General features: G+C 34.7%; 1 protein-coding gene across 3 annotated transcripts in view; it reads right to left on the minus strand.

The window, feature by feature from the left end:
- Positions 1 to 17,284, minus strand: part of TEX11 (testis expressed 11) — a 244,864-nt gene that overhangs the window by 105,240 nt on the left and 122,340 nt on the right. For all 3 annotated transcript variants that reach the window (XM_045050778.1, XM_045050777.1, XM_006943797.4), the window contains exon 16: positions 11,897 to 12,034. In XM_045050778.1, the coding sequence (XP_044906713.1) occupies positions 11,897 to 12,034 (138 nt within the window). The remainder of the gene's footprint in view (positions 1 to 11,896; positions 12,035 to 17,284) is intronic.

Here is a 17,284-nt window from a genome sequence, read left to right on the forward strand (position 1 = left end):
GAATATGGTCAGTAATATTGTAATAATGTATGGTGACAGACAGTGTCTACACTTATCACGGTCAGCACTGAGTAATTATAGAAGTGTTGACTGAATGTGTTGTACACCAGAAGTTAATATAACATTGTATGTTGATTATATTTCAATTATAAAAGGTCAAAACTGTAACCAACCATTTCAAAATGAGGTTGAAAACATTAAGAAAATTATACTAGATATAAAAGAATGGCATAAAATCAGAATTAAAAAAAATCAGAAATGAGGTGTTAGATCTCAGAAAAAATTAGAAGAAATTACTTCAGAAATGAAGACTGACAAAAAGAAATATGAGACTAATAAACACAGTCAATAATGTCATAAGAACATAGGAAACATTTTAAAATTTAAAAGGAGGAAATTTTTAAAATTAACTAGAATTGAAGATTATATATATTCTACCACAATAAAAGATAAACATTAAAAAAAGAAGACAACCAAAGTGATCTACAGATTCAATGCAAACCCTATGAAAATCTCAATGCCATTTGGTTTTTTTTGTGTGTGTAGAAATAGAAAAACTCATCCTAAAATTCATATGTAATCTTAAGGGACTCTGAGTAGCCAAAAAAACTTGGAAAAAAAAAGAACAAACTTGGATGACTCACACTTCCTAATTTCAAAACTTAGTACAAAGCTACAGTAATCAAAACAGTGTGGTACTTGCATAAGGACAGACATACAGACCAATGAATTGGAATAGAAAGCCCAGATATAACCCCTCACATATATGTTCAAATGATTTTTTATTAGACTGATAAGACCATTCAATGGAAGGACAGTCTTTTCAACAAATTATGCTGGGAAAATAGGATATTCACACTGAAAAGAATGAAGTCAGATCTTTATTGTACCCCATATATAAAAAGTAACTTAAAATGGATCAAAGACCTACATGTAAAAGTTAAAATTATAAGTCTTAGAAGAAAGCATAAGAGGAAATTATGACATTGGATTTGGTGGTGATTTCCTGGATAAGACACTAAACTAAAAAATAGATACTTAGACTTCATCAGAAGTACAAAATGTTTGTGCTTCAAAGGACATTATTCAAGAAAGGAAAATGACAATCCATAGAATGGGAGAAAATATTTACAAATTATATCTTGATAATAAATTAATATCCAGAATACATAAAGAGCTCCTACAACTTATCAACTAAAAAATAAACAACCCAATTAAAAAATGGGCAGAATGGGGCACCTGGGTGGCGCAGTCGGTTAAGCGTCCGACTTCAGCCAGGTCACGATCTCGCGATCCGTGAGTTCGAGCCCCGCGTCAGGCTCTGGGCTGATGGCTCAGAGCCTGGAGCCTGTTTCCGATTCTGTGTCTCCCTCTCTCTCTGTCCCTCCCCCGTTCATGCTATGTCTCTCTCTGTCCCAAAAATAAATAAACGTTGAAAAAAAAATTAAAAAAAAAATGGGCAGAAAGACTTGGAATTTCTCCAAAGAAGATATACAAATGGCCAATAAGTACATGAAAAGATGCTCAACATCAGTGCTCATTTAGGGAAATGCAAATCAAAATACAAGAGACCACTTCATACCCATTAGGATGGCTATTATCAAAAAACCAGAAATTGATCAGGATGTGGAGAAATTGTGACACTTCTGCTTTCTGGTGGGAATGTAAAATGACATAGCCATCATGTAAAACAGTGGCTATTCCTCAAAATGTTAAACATAGAATTACCATATAATCCTAAGTATACATACAAAAGAACTGAATGCAGGGACTCAGATACTTGTATACCTAGCTCATAGCAATTTTATTCACAAAAACTAAAAGGAAGCAACCCAAGGGTTCATCAACAGATGAATGGATAAACAAAAAGTGGTATATACATACAGTGGAATATCACTGAGTCTTAAAAAGTTCGGGAATTCTGATACATTCTACAACACAGATGAACCTTGAGGACATTACACTCTGTGATATAAGCCAGTTACAAATGGACAAATATTGTATGATTCCACTTATATGAGGTAGCTAAAGTAGTCAAAGCCATAGAAACAGAACACATAATTGTGGTTGCCAAGGGTTACGCAGGGAAGAGATCAAGGAGTTATTGTTTAGTGGACACAGAGTTTCAGTTTTGCATGCTAAAAAGAGTTGTGGAGAGGGATGCAGAATATTGTGTATGTACTTAATGCCACAGAACTGTGCACTTAAAAAATGGTTAAGATGGTACATTTTACCATGATTTGAAAAATCAATTATATTTCTATATGTTAGCAATGAACATTTGGAAATTGAAATAATAAAGTAAGACCATTTACTATATCATCAAAAACACAGATTCTCTGGGATAAAGTCAGCAAAATATAAGCAAGATTCTTGTGCTGGAAACTATAAGATAATGATGAAAGAAATTAAAGAAGACCTAAATAAGTAAAATGCTATGCTGTGTTAATGGATTTGAATACAATTCTGTTAAGATGTTAACTGTTTCTTAAATTGACCTAAAGATTCAATGCAATCCCAATAAAAATCCCACCAGACATTTTTTTGTAGTAAATAATAAGCTGATTTTACACTTTATGTGGAAATATAAAGGATTTAGAGTAGTCAAAAGATTCTAAAAAAGAACAAAGTTGAGGACTTACCAACTGGATTTCAAGACTTACTGTAATACAACAATAATCAAGACAGTGAGGTATTATTAGCATAAGGACATATACGAAGAAATCAACGGAATCAACAGAATAGAGTACAGAAGCAGATCTCAATATTTATGATCACCTGATATTTGACAAAGGTGCCAAGATAATTCAATTGGGTAAGGACAGCCTTTCAATACTGGTACTAGAAGAACATGGAATCTGTATGGGGGGAAAATGAACCTTAACCTTTATCTCTGTCTCTCTCTTCTTTATGTGCACACACACAAATACACACACACATAGATTAACTCAAAATGGATCACAGGTCTAAAAACAGCTAAAACTATAAAATGCCTATAAGAAAGCATAGAAGAAATGTACAGCCAATGTACAGCCAAGCTTATTAGGACTGCTATAATAAAACATATCAAAAGTGAAAAAAAAGAAAGCACAGAAGAAAAATTCTTTCATCCTGGGGCAAGCAAAGATTTCTAAGGACACAATAAAAAACCATAACAGAAAATATAATAAATTTGACTTTATTAAAACAAACCCACAACATACCTACTAGAATTATTGAAATTAAAAAGTTGAAAATACCGTATGTTGACAAGGATGTGGATGAACTGGCACCTTCATCCATTGATGGCAGGAATGTAAAATGTAAAACTCCTTTGGAAAACACTTTGGTGGTTTCTTATAAACTTAGAAATATTGTTACCATATAACTCAGCAATTCCACTTCTGGATACTTCCCCAGAGAAATCAAAACAAATATCTATACAGAGACTTCTGCCTTGAATGTTCATAGTAGCATTATACATAATAGCCTCAAACTGGAAACAACCAAAATGTCCACCAATAGATGAATGGATAAACAAATTGTGATATATCCATGGAATACTACTCAGGAATAATAAGGAGCAATCTACTGATATATGTAACAACATGAGTGATTCTCTAAAACATTATGATGAAAGAAGTTAGACCAAAAAAAAAGCACAGACTGTATGATTACATGTATATGAAACTCTGTAAATCTAGATAAATCTATAAGTAAATCTAATCAATAGTGATGGATAGTGTATTAGTCATTGCCTGGGGCCGAGAGTGTAGATGGGGACTGACTTGGAAGGAGCACAAGGGAATCTTCTGAGGTAGTGAAGATATTCTATAACTAGATTGAGGTAGGTATACTGGGGTGGTTGTTAGTGTAAATTATACTTCAATAAATTCAATTTTTAAAGTAAATTAATAATGATTTGTAAGGGCCCCTTTGGTTCTAAAAATTCAACAATCTTTGAACTTATGAACTCCAAAAAATCTTCTTTGACTATTTATAGATTTTGCCAGACTATAATATCTTAGACTGATATGGTTGGAAGATTCTCTTAGTCAAAAAAATTCTTCTGACACTTGAATCTCCTTTATAACACTCACACCAAGTAGTCAGTCATTCAGTCTCTGCTTAAATACCTTCAGGGAGAGGGAACTTACTATATTTTAAGAAAATCCATTTCAGTTTGGGACAGGTCTAATCATTAGACAGAGTTTCTTTATGATGACCTGAAATCTTACTCCCTATATGTCTCACCCATGGAAATATGCATGAAATAAATATAATTCTTTTGATCATTGGCATTCATTCAAATATTAGGAGGAAGCTATTAATGTTCCTTCTAAATCTTCCATTTTCCAAGTTTAAAATCCCTATCTACTTTTAACTATTCTTCAAGTAAGATGGTTTGAGTGGTCTCACCACCCTGAGTGCCTACCCCTTGGCACTCTATTTAGAGTTTGTCAAAATCATCCTTCAAAAGTGTTGCCTCCTAGTCCTACACAATACTGCAGGTATGCTATAACCAGAGCAGAATACAGGGCGATTACCACTCCTTCACATTTCTATTGACACAACTTAATTTGAATTAATTTTCTTAGCATTATTGGCTTATGTTGAGCTCACAGTCAACTAAAAACAACAAATCTTTTACATGTGCTACTGGTTTTTTTTTTTTAATTTTTTTAAATGTTTTATTTATTTTTGAGACAGAGAGAGACAGAGCGTGAACAGGGGAGGGGCAGAGAGAGAGCGAGACACAGAATCCAAAGCAGGCTCTAGGCTCTGAGCTGTAAGCACAGAGCCCGACGTGGGGCTGGAACTCACAAACCGCGAGATCATGACCTCAGCCAAAGTTGGATGCTTAACGGACTGAGCCACCCAGGCGCCCCTACCTGTACTACTGTTAAGTGACATTTCATCTATTCTGTTCTTGTACAGTTGTTTTGGGGGATCCAAGTATGGAATATTTTGTTATTCCCATAACTGGGTCTGCATCTTGTTCAAATGGGATCACCATTTCAGCCTATTGAGGTGTGATTATCTATCTGACTCTGTCTTCTGACATATTAGTTACTCTTTTCAGCTTTAGGTCATATGTACGTTCAGTCAGTATTCATAAAGCTTCATCGACATATTCTGATTCTAAATTCATATGATACATATATACCACACTACTTGATATTTGAATGTGTACTTTTATTACTTTGTAATTATGCTGTACATGTAAACTTTGTTTCTACAGTAATACTTTAAGCTGATCTATATAGAAAGGATCATGTATTCTACTTATTCTATAATTCCAGGCACAAATTAGGCATTCAATAAATATTTGTTGACTTGAAACCTCAATTACAGTATTTTTATGGTATAGCTGTATCAAGAATGAGCTACAACAGAACTTCGTCTCATTTTTACTTGTGTTTTCTTTTATATTCGTACAGATACATTTGTGGGAACGGCTATACCTGCCAAAGCATCACAAAATCAATGAAAAGCTATTATAATAGAAACAAAGCCCACAGTGCCACCTAGTGAACATTACTAGTTTATTTCTTCTGATCACAAGGTCATTTTCAGTCCTACAATGGAATGGCATGATTTTAAAACTCTATATGGTAAATAGAACCAATGTAAAACCAACACATGAGACGTGGTTGTTTTCACTTTAGGTTATATAAATATTCTATAAAAAGTCTTATCTTGTAAGTCTTATCACCACACTGTGCTTTGAGAATGTGCTTTAATATCATCAATCTAGAGTAGTACTAATGATATTTCATGTAGCTAAACTGCAGTTGTTACCTGAGGATGAGATTTCTGCACTGAGTTAAAGAATGCTCAGCTGAACATTACTGTTTACCAAGATCACCAAAATATTACCCATCTCTTAATGAAAATTAAGGTTTTGCTATGGTTTGCAACAAAATCTCATTATATCAAGTTCTGATCAATTGCTCCTATACTTAGACCCACTAAGTCTGTCTATTCAAGCCTATGACTTACACAAACCACTTAAAAACTCTCAAAAATGATATAATAAAATTAAGATACTGGACTTAAGGTACTAGAAACTCAGAGTTGATGACTATGAAACTACATAGTTTAATATTGTCTCAAACAAAGTACTGGAGATACTCAGTGGATAATGGCAATGAAAAATATACATTTATATGATTTCAAAAATAAACCAAAGAAATTACCTATATTTAGAATTGCTATCTCAAAAGGATATTGCTAAATGCATGAACTAAGGAATCTGTAACATAATCTACTAAGAGTTTAGAGGAATATATTCTCCAACTCCTTTGACCCACCCAAATTAACTTCCGAAATATGATTTAGTATTTCATTTTAAAGAAAAATAAAACAAAATGTGTTTCCCTCTTCCAAAAGGAAAAGAAATGAGCTATAGAAAGGAATAATAGGGTGATTTCTAATATAATACAATCTCCTTCAGTTCTGATAATCAAGCACAGATCTTGATCACTTTTAGTTTCCAATTATCAGAAATAGCATGAACAAGTGCAATTCCTTTCATCACAAGAAACTGACAGGTATTTATTGAGTTTCTATGACTATTCTTTATGTAATGAGTGTTCACTATGCATTAGGCTCTATGCTAGCTATCAGGGAAAATAAAGGTAAGATATGGTCCCTCCCTCAAGGAAGTGGCAATCTAATAGGGGACTAAGTCAGGTATATAAATAACTAGAACACAAGGCAGAACATAAGCACCTGGGTATAAACAGAAGTGTTACAAAGTTTTAGTGGAAGAGCAAGACTCAGAAATTTCCTTATAAAGCTAAGACTGTCATCAGGACATAGGCTCTGAAAAGGGAAATTTCATAATGTAGGGATGCAGCGAAGAGGTATTTTGCAATGGAGAAGCATGGAAAAGGGTACAGAGGTAGAAAAGCATAGAGCGTGGTTAGGAAGCTACAAATAATTCAATTCAGGCTAAACATAGTATACATGTAATGGAAATAAAACAGGATCGTTATTTATGGATTCTGGAGGACATTAGAACTAAGGAATTTGGTCTTTATTTACAAGGAGCCACTGAAGACTAGCGAGTGGCTCCCTGTAACTGTTAAAATATTATTCTAATAGTCATAGAAGTGATGAAAGCTTGGATTAGAGTAGTGAGGTAAAGATGGAAGAGGAGTCAGCTGGCAAAAATATTGCAGAGGTAGAATTGATCAGACATGGCACATGATGAATAGAAAAGAAGGAATCCATGAATCTAAAATTTCAGTCTTAGACAAGAGCTGGATATACCCAAAGATAGTATAAAAGTGAATGTGGGCTATGAGAGAGATCAGGGCTAGACATACAGATTTGGGAATGAAGAGTTGAACTAAAACGGATTACTGAGGGTAGAGTGTACAGAAGGAAAAAAAGAGATCAGAGAATAAATTCATTCAACAAATGTTTATTGAAAGCATGGTTGTGGGTGTTAGGGATAAAATAGTGAACAGGATAAACATAGTACTTGCCCTCATCCAATATTTATTTGGTGAAAAGAGACAGTAACAGAAATAGAGAAAGAATTGTCAGAATAATAAATAGGATTAAGAGAAGATGTCATAGAAGCCAAAGAGAAGGTTTCTAGAAGGATGAAGTGGTTGACAGTATTATACTGTTTTGTTCTAGAGAGATCAGAAGACAAGAAGGACTGAGAAAAGATTAGACTTGATCATTAAAAGGTCACTAGTCTTCAAAAGAGCAGTTTATAGAATCATAGATGTAAAAATCAAGTGGGGAGTAGGTGGTGAGGCCAAAAACCTTAGAGTCAGCCTTGTCTATTCTTTCTCTTCTACCCTGTCTAGTATGTCAGGGAATTCTATCATCTTTACTTTTATAATCTATCCAGAATCTGATCCTGATCCACAATTCTTCTGCACTGGTCCATGCCACCTCATCTCTTGCCTTGTTATTTCAATGGCCTCCAAACTGGTCTCCTTGCTTCCACCCTTGCACCCACCCTAGTCTATCCAACACAGTGGTAAGAGTGATCTTATTAAAATGCAAGTCATATCATGTGATTCCTCTGCCCAAGGCCCCTCAATAGCTTCCCATCTCACTCAGAGTTAATGACATAAATCGTTACAATGAACTACAATGTCTTTCTTATGGGATCTGTTTCCCCACTACTTCCCTGATCACAGCTCCCACTTTTCCTAATATTACTTCTGTTGCAGCCACATTAGTCCTTTTGCTATCCCTCAAATACCCCAGGTATGCTCCTATCCCCACAACCTTTGCACTTTGAATTCCCACTATTTGGACTGCTGTTTTTTCAGATATCCACATAGCCAGATCCCTCACTTCCTCAGGTCTCTATTCAAAAGCCACCTTCTCCCTGAGGCCTTCCTTGGCCACTGTTATCTAAGATTTCAACCTTTCATTCCTCTTCTAAAATATTTAATGCCACCCTTTCCTGCTTAGTTTTCTCCTTAGCACTTACCACTATTTAATATAACAGGGTCAGAAAACGATGGCATTTGGGCCACTTCTAGACCACCATCTATTTTTGTACAGTCCACAAACTAAGAAGGGTTATACATTTTTGAAAGGTTGAAAAAATTCCAAAGAAGAATAATATTTTATTACACATGAAAATTATATGAAATTCAAATTTCAGTGTTCCTAAGCAAGTTTTATTACAACACAACCATGCCAAATTGTTTACATATGGTCTACAATTGCTTTCATGGTACAAAATCAGAGTTGAGTATTTACAACAAAGGCTGTATGGCCTAGAAAACCTAAAATATTTACTAACTGGTTCTTTACAGAAAATTTGTTGACCTCTGTAATATACCATAATATTCATCTTTTTATTGTCTGTCTCTCCTAGTAGAACGATAAACTCCATGGGTATAGGTGTTTATGTCTACTTTGTTCATTACTATACTCCAATGCCTAGGACAGTACTTAACGTATAATAGTCAATAAACATTTTTTAATAAATGGACACTAAAAAAATGTCAGCATTAATTTTAGGTTAAAAATATTGGTGAAAAAAGGAAGGACAAAGAGAGAACTGTAATTTGAGTAGGATGACAAGAATGAAGAAAGGTTTCTGAATAAAAAAGACCTCAAAATAACTGTAGTGACAAGGAAAGAAATAGTTGAGAGAAAAATATTAAAGAGCTAAAGTGAGATTGGTAGAGAAGGTTTCCAGAGAACGTTCTTTCTAAGAGATAAGGAAGAAAGAGTAAAGAGATGAGTAAAGAAAGGAGAAGTTGATGAAGTTCATGTTAGTGGCTCCAAGTTCAGACACTTACAAGATAAAGTTTTTTTTTTTTAATTTTTAATGTTTATTTATTTATTTTTGAGACAGAGAGAGACAGAGCACGAGCAGGGGAGGAGCAGAGAGAGAGGGAGACACAGAATCCAGGAGAGAGGGAGACACAGAATCCAAAACAGGCTCCAGGCTCTGAGCTGTCAGCACAGAGCCCGACACGGGGCTCGAACTCACACACCATGAGATCATGACCTGAGCCAAAGCTGGACGCTCAACTGACTGAGCCACCCAGGCACGCCACAAGATAAAAGTTTTTTTTTTTTTTTAAGATAAAGTTGTTTGATAAAGGGAAGGGTAAGGTATGGGGGCTTAAAGACAAAAAAATCCTGGAATCACCATTGTGAGGAATATGACAGAAAGTTAACAAGAGTCCATTTTACAGAGTGCCTAGCTGAAAAACTATGAAATTTTAGCAGATCCAATAAACATGGTTTCATAAATTTCCTGAATAGCATTCAAACAGCTCAAGGGAAGGAGTGAAAAAAAAAAGCAGACGATGAAAATTAACAAGGTGGGAACAGTAAAATAGTAAAATATAATGGACTGTGTTACTTCTTTTCACCTTTCTGTCTTAGTGCATAGGAGAGTATTCATTACATATGAAGGGTACCAAATCAATGTTTAAGTTCAAGACAGGAAGGATGAAAGAGAAAAATACACTAACAGTAATCAAACAAGATTACATTGATCATACTGAAAATAACCTTTGGCTTCACCACCAATCTGGCCTTAAAGTGATATAATCGCATACTGAACATACACTATTAGGATGGGCCTGGTTTCCTGCTCTCTTCTTCTTCCCCTTCTACCAATACCATTTGAACTCCAAATTATAGACTAAGTCCTACATTAGGCTCTAGGATCAAACTTCATATTTGTTGGAGGAGACTTAAGAAGCACTGCTTCGAGGTGCCTGGCTGGCTCAATTGGTGGAACATGTGGCTCTTGATCTCAGTGTCTTGAGTTCGAGCCCTACATTGTGTATAGATTACTTTAAAAAAAAAAAAAAAAAAAGAAGCACTGCTTCAAGTCTTAAAAGATTGTGTCTACTCACTTCATATTCTCCTAGGAACTGCATCCCAGCCTGGCCTGCTATTCCTGACCTTTAAAACAGCCTTGTATTCTCATCCCTTTAGGTTTGGAACTCTACCTTGCTCTTTCTAGTCTGTCTACATAAAGATTTGAATTCTGCCTTTGAATCCAAATCTCTATGGCTGAAGACCTGTTCCCTGCTGATATATGATACCAACTATTTGCATGCCTAACTTATAGAATATTTCCAACACTTAGATTTTCTTCCTTGCCATGATCTGTTTATCTGCCTATTAAGATACCCTGATGCCAACTGCTTGGTTGAATCAAAGGCAACTACGTCTTGTTCACGTCTGTAACCTCAGAGGCTATCATAGTATCTTGTGCTGTGCCCTTTCCATTGGTATTAGCTGAACAGATATCCTTCCTTGGTGTGAAAATGCAACCATCCCCCACAAATGGCATGTCTGGCTCCAGGTGCAGGTCCTTCGCAATCTGCCAGGCCAACATAAATCATGGAAGTTACAGTAACTTTCTTATCACCTTCTTTAAGTCTTCAAGTAAGCAGTAAGCAACTATCTTTCTGAAATAGTTAATAGTATCCTATGCAGAAATATAATGAATTAGGTAACAAAATCTGTGTGATAACTTTTTCAGGACTTTCAGTAAACAGTAGTCAACTGTCTTTCTGAAACACTTAAGTGTTAGCCTGTGCTGAAATATCATGAACTAAGTAACATTTCAACTTCTCTTCTAGAACTATGAATTTTGAATATATAAACTAAATGGTAAATATTCTTTTGAAAGAAAATTTGAAGTATTTAGTCAAATAAACAACCCCTCAAAGTAAACAAAAACTCAAAGAAAATGTCTGGAATTACAACCCTTAATCACATATTCCCCCCTAAACTTATCATTAAAACCTGAAAAGCAACAAAGGCCTTCATATTTTATCTGGGTCCACACTTGTCCTTTTCACCTGTTCTTCCACAAGTCAATACACTTCCCCAATATTGTGCATACTACATGATACCCAAAGGAAGAAATGTCCCAATTGCTTTGGGAAATATGAATGGTTTATCCTTAAATAAGTTGTTTTCTCATTCACCTCCTAGAATTTTGTCCTGATAAGCAATCAAATGCTAAACATTTTCTAGAGTGGTTGTATAGGCAACAGGTTACCCAGTAAGTAAAAGACCATTTTATACAAGTATTTTCCCACACTGAATGTTTGACCAATAAAAGCATACCTTATAATTTAGTCTGTTTCAAAGGACAATGTTGCAAATGGTTAGTAGCAGACAACTTTGCTTAAAAGTTCCAATGATATATTATTACTTTTCAGAAAAAGGTGCAAACCCCCCCCTCCCCCAGTAACTAATGGAATTAATGGTTTTCCTAATTCTCTCCTTCTGGGAAGTCCCAATCAGGAAAATATCAATTTGAGTTTATCTTATATGAAGAAACTCTCAGACATCCTAACCTAATAGCCAAGATGTCACACCAAACTGTGTCTATCTCTCTGCCATTGCACATGACATTTTCTGCCACTGAAAAATAGATAAATCAAAGGACCTTATCAAGTTGTTTCAAATGCAGGTAACAGGAAGCCATATTCCTCTGCAGCTTGGCCAAGTCCAGATCCGTTTTATCGATTGCATAAAATCTCAGAGAATAATGGTACCAGTTTAGGGCTTCAGCATAATTTTGTACCTGAAGTTTAAAAAGAAATAAGAAAATTTTGTACCTGAAGTTTAAAAAGAAATAAGAAAATTACAGAGGTATCTCCACATTTGACCTTAATTTTTCTAAGTCACCTCTAGAAAAAAAACAAAAGATTGTTTTATTTTCCTTTTCAGGCAACAAAACCACAACACCCTCTCTAGTTGAGCTATAAGTAAATTTTATGATCCATCTGGATCCGTGTAAGTTACAGATAAAGTGGCAATCAATATTCTCTCCTTTCCCCATATTAGAAATTTCACAGAAACCATCAACAAAACTAAAAGGCAACCTATGGAATGGGAGAAAATATCTGCAAACCACATAGTCAATAGAGGGTTAACATCCAAAATATACAAAGAACTGCTACAACTCAATAGTAAAAAAAAAAAATCCAATTTAAAAATGGGCAAAGGATCTGAATAGACATTTTTCCAAAGACATATAAATGATCACCAGGTTCAAGAAAATGTGCTCAACATCACTAATCTTTCAGAAAATGCAAATCAAAACCACAATGAGATGTCATCCATCTCACATCAAAAACTGCTATCATTGGGGCGCCTGGGTGGCGCAGTCGGTTAAGCGTCCGACTTCAGCCAGGTCACGATCTCGCGGTCCGGGAGTTTGAGCCCCGCGTCAGGCTCTGGGCTGATGGCTCAGAGCCTGGAGCCTGTTTCCGATTCTGTGTCTCCCTCTCTCTCTGCCCCTCCCCCATTCATGCTCTGTCTCTCTCTGTCCCAAAAATAAATAAACGTTGAAAAAAAATTAAAAAAAAAAACTGCTATCATCAAAAAGCAAAAGATAATAAATGTTAGTGAAGATGTGGAGAAAAGGGAAACCTTGTATGATATTGGTGGGAATGTAAAATGGTAGGATCACCATGGAAAATAGTATCGAGGTTTCTCAAGAAATTAAAATTAGAACTACCATATGATCCAGCAATCCCACTTCATTATGTGAAAGAGATACCTGTACTCCCATGTTAAATATTCACAATTAGTCAAGCTATAAAAAACCCAAGTGTCCATTTACTGATGAACGGATAAAGAAAATATGGTATATGTATGTCATAGAATCTTATTCAGCCATAAAAAAGAGGGAAATCCTGCCATTTGAGACAAGGATGAACCTGGAGGACTAGTATACTAGGTGAAATAAGCCAGAAAGAGACAAATATTTCATGTGACCACTTATATGTGGAATCTGAAAACAGTCAAACTCATAGAAACAGAGAGTACAATAGTGGTTGTGAGTGGAAAGGGGTAGGGGAAATGGGTAGAGGTTGGTAAAATGGTACAAACTTTCAGTTATAAGATGAAAAAAGCCTGAAGATCTCATGTATAATATGGTGACTATAGCTGATAATACTGTATTGTATAACTGAGTTTTGCTAAGAGAGTAGGACTTAAGTGTTCTCGCCAGAAAAGGGTGACAAATATGTTAATTAAATCAATGGTTAGAACTCTTTCACAATGTATACATATACCTAACCAAATCATATTGTACACTTATATATAGTTTTCTCAATTTTACCTCAATAAATTTTTAAAAAGAAACGTCACATGTAGGATGAAAAGTCTGAGGGGTAATGAACTACCCTAGAAAACTCAAAATCTAATTTTTAAGTTATTAAAATGACAGTGATAAAAATTTTAAAAGAGAGTATCCATAATTCACCATGCTAATACATCTGTTTTTATTTTTCTACATTCCATTTTAACTTTGTCCTTCTGTATTTGTATATAGTTGCAATCATAGCTTATGTTAGAGTTTCATGTCCTATTCTTTCCATTTGACTTTGTTTTGTAAATGTTAAACTATGTTATTATGGGGTCTCAACAGTTGTCAATTTAAGGAATATTTATATTAAGTTAATACGCAATGATTTTCTTAATATTGGATATCTCATTGATTTCTAGGTTTTCACTCTTATAATAAAATGCCACTGTGTTTTTGTAGAACGTCTGTTTTGCTTTTTTTTCACTTTTGAGGCACCAAGAAATTTTCAGTGGTAAGACACCATTAGGAAAAATGATAGAAATAACCTGGATAACTTTTTTTTAAGCTAAGAAAATTCGGATTGCTCATGCACACTAAGGTAAGGAAGATGAGTCCCTTGGACCCTCTATCATGAAGCTTCACATTTTTAAATGAAGAACAAGAGCCATTAGGACCCAAATGGAATAAAACATTCTTCAACTGGAAACAGCTATACTGTGTAGCTCCAACATTGCCTTTGACTATTTAGAATTAAGATTATATTCTTCTCCAGTGATGGAAGTGGGAGTTTAAAAATAAACATCCTGCAAGACTGGAAAATGAGGGGAAGGATACAGAATAATAGAAGAAAATTCTGAACTAATTTTACATCTGCTCAGTAAAGAAATACAGGCCCTCTAAAAGAAAACAAGAATGCCATTCTATTTTGCAGTACCTGATTTTATGGAGTAAAAGAAGACATTTTGATATATGAATACATTGTGAAATAATCACCACAATCAAGCTAATTAACATATCCACCACCTCAAATAGTTACCTTTTTTGTGGTGAAAACACCGAAAAATTATTCTCTTAGCAAATTCCAAGTACACAATACATTATTATAATTATAGGCATCATGAAGTAACTTAGGTCTCTGTAACTTATTCATTCAAAAACTGAAGTTTGTATCTTTTGACCAACATACCCCCAATTCCCCCAATTCCCAAACCCTGATAACTACCATTCTATTCTGTTTTTAGGAGTTCGAATTATTTATTTATTTATTTTTAATTTTTAAAAAATGTTTATTTGTGAGAGAGAGAGAGAGAGAGAGAGAGAGAGAGAGAGAGAGAGAGGCAGAGCACAAGCAGGGGAGGGGCAGAGAGACAGGGAGACACAGAATCCAAAGCAGGCTTCAGGCTCTGTGCTGTGCCTGACGCAGGCTCGAACTCATGAACCGCAAGATAATGACCTGAGCTGAAGGTGGACACTCAACCAACTAAGCCACCTAGGCACCCTGAGTTTGACTCTTTTAGATTCCACATATAAACTGAGATCACACAGTATATGTCTTTCTGTGTCTGTCTTACTTCACTTAGCATAATGTCTTCCAGATTCATCTGTGTTGTTACAAATGACAGGTTTTCCTGTAGATATTTTGGGTAGTATGAATATTTTAACACTATTAATTCTTCCAATCTGCGAACACAAGATATCTTTCCATTTATCTGTATCTTCAATTTCTTTCATCAATGTCTTACAGTTTTCAGTGTACAGATCTTTCATCTCCTTGGTTAAATTTATTTTTAAGTATTTTAGATGCCATGTTAAATGGGATTGTTTTCTTAGTTTCTTTTTCAGATAGTTCATGGATTATACCTAAAAGGGCAACTAATTTTTGTATATTGATTTCATATCCTGCAACTTCACTGAATTTCTTCAGCAGTTTTATTTGGTGGAGTCTTTAAGGTTTTCTATATATAATATTACGTCATCTGTAAACACAATTTTGCTTCTTCCTTTCCAATTTGAATGCCTTTTATTTATTTTTCTTGCCTAAATGATCTGGTTAGGACCTTCAATACTATGTTGAATAGAGGTGGTAAGAATGAACATCCTTGTCTAGTTCCTGATCTTTGATGAAAAGTTTTCCATTTTTCACCATGGAGTATGATGTTACCTGTGGGCTTGTCATGTAAGGCCTTTATTATGTTGAGGTACATTCCTTTTACACCTAATTTGTTGAGTTTTCATAATGTAAGGATGCTGAATTCTGTGAAATGTTTTTTCTGCATTTATTGAGATAATAATATGATTTTTATTCTTCATTCTGTTCAATGTGATGTATCATATTTACTGACTTGCAGATGTTAAACCATCCTTGCATTCCAGAGGAAAATCCTACTTGGTCATTGGGTAAAATCTTTTAAAAATGCTGTGGAATTCAGTTTGCTTGTATTGTGTTGAGGGTTTTGTTCATCAGGGATATTGGCCTGTAGTTACCTTTTCTTGTAGTGTCCTTGTCTGGCTTTGTCAGGTCAATGTTGGCCATGTAAAATTGGTTTGGAAGTGTCTGGAATAAGTGTGAGTTTGAGAACAAATTGGCATTAATTCTTCTTCAAATGTTTGGTAGAATCTTACCAGCGAAACCATTTGGTAGTAGCCATTACTTCATTGGGAGATTTTTGATTACTGATTCAATCTCCTTAAATCATTATTATCTGTTCACATTTTCTATTTGTTCATGATTCAACCTAGATACATTATATATTTCTAGAAATTTATGCATTTCTTCTAAGTTATCCAATTTGTTGTCATATAATTGTTCACTATAGCTTCTTATAATCCTTTGTATTTATGTGGTATCAATTGTAATGTTTCCCCTTTCATTTCTAATTTTATTTGAGTTTGCTGTCTTTTTTTCCTGGTTAGTCTAGCTAAACATTTGTCAATTTCATTTATCTTTTCAAAAAACCAACTCTCATTTTCACTGAAATTTTCTACTGTTTTTTAAATCTCTATTTCATTCATTTCTGCTCCTGCTTTTTGTTGTTTCCTTCCTTCTGCTATCTTTAGGCTTATTCTTTTTCTAGTTCCTTGAGGTATAAAGTTAGGTTGTTTATTGTTTTTATTTCTATTTTAATTCTAGTGTAGCTACCTTGCAGTGTTCTATTAGTTTCACGTGTACAATACAGTGCTTCGACAATTCCATGCATCACCCAGTACTGATCATGACAACTGCAGTCCTTAATTCCCATCACCTATTTCACCTATGGCTACAAACACCTATCCCCCCACATACCACCCTTTAGATAACAATCATTTTGTTCTCTATAGTTAAGAGTTTGTTTCTTGGTTTGTCTCTCTTTTTTTCCCCTTTGCTCACTTGCTTTGTCTCTTAAATTCCACATATAAGTGAAATCATATGGTGTTTGTCTTTCCCTGCCTGACTTATTTCACTTAGCATAATACTCTCTAGTTCCATCCATGTCATTGCAAATGGCAAGATCCCATTCTTTTTTATGGCTGATTAATAGCCCATTGTATATATATACCACTTTTTCTTTATCCATTCATCTATCAATGGACACTTGGGCTGCTTCCACAATTTGGTTATTGTAAATAATGCTGTTATTATTTACAGTAATAGGTGCATTCATCCCTTTGAATTAGTGTTTTTAAATTTTTTGGATAGATACCCAGTAGTGTGATTACTGGTTAGTAGGGTAGTTCTATTATTCACTTTTTAAGGAACCA

The sequence above is a fragment of the Felis catus genome, chromosome X (assembly GCF_018350175.1).
Source record: "Felis catus isolate Fca126 chromosome X, F.catus_Fca126_mat1.0, whole genome shotgun sequence".
Taxonomy (NCBI): Eukaryota; Metazoa; Chordata; class Mammalia; order Carnivora; family Felidae; genus Felis; species Felis catus.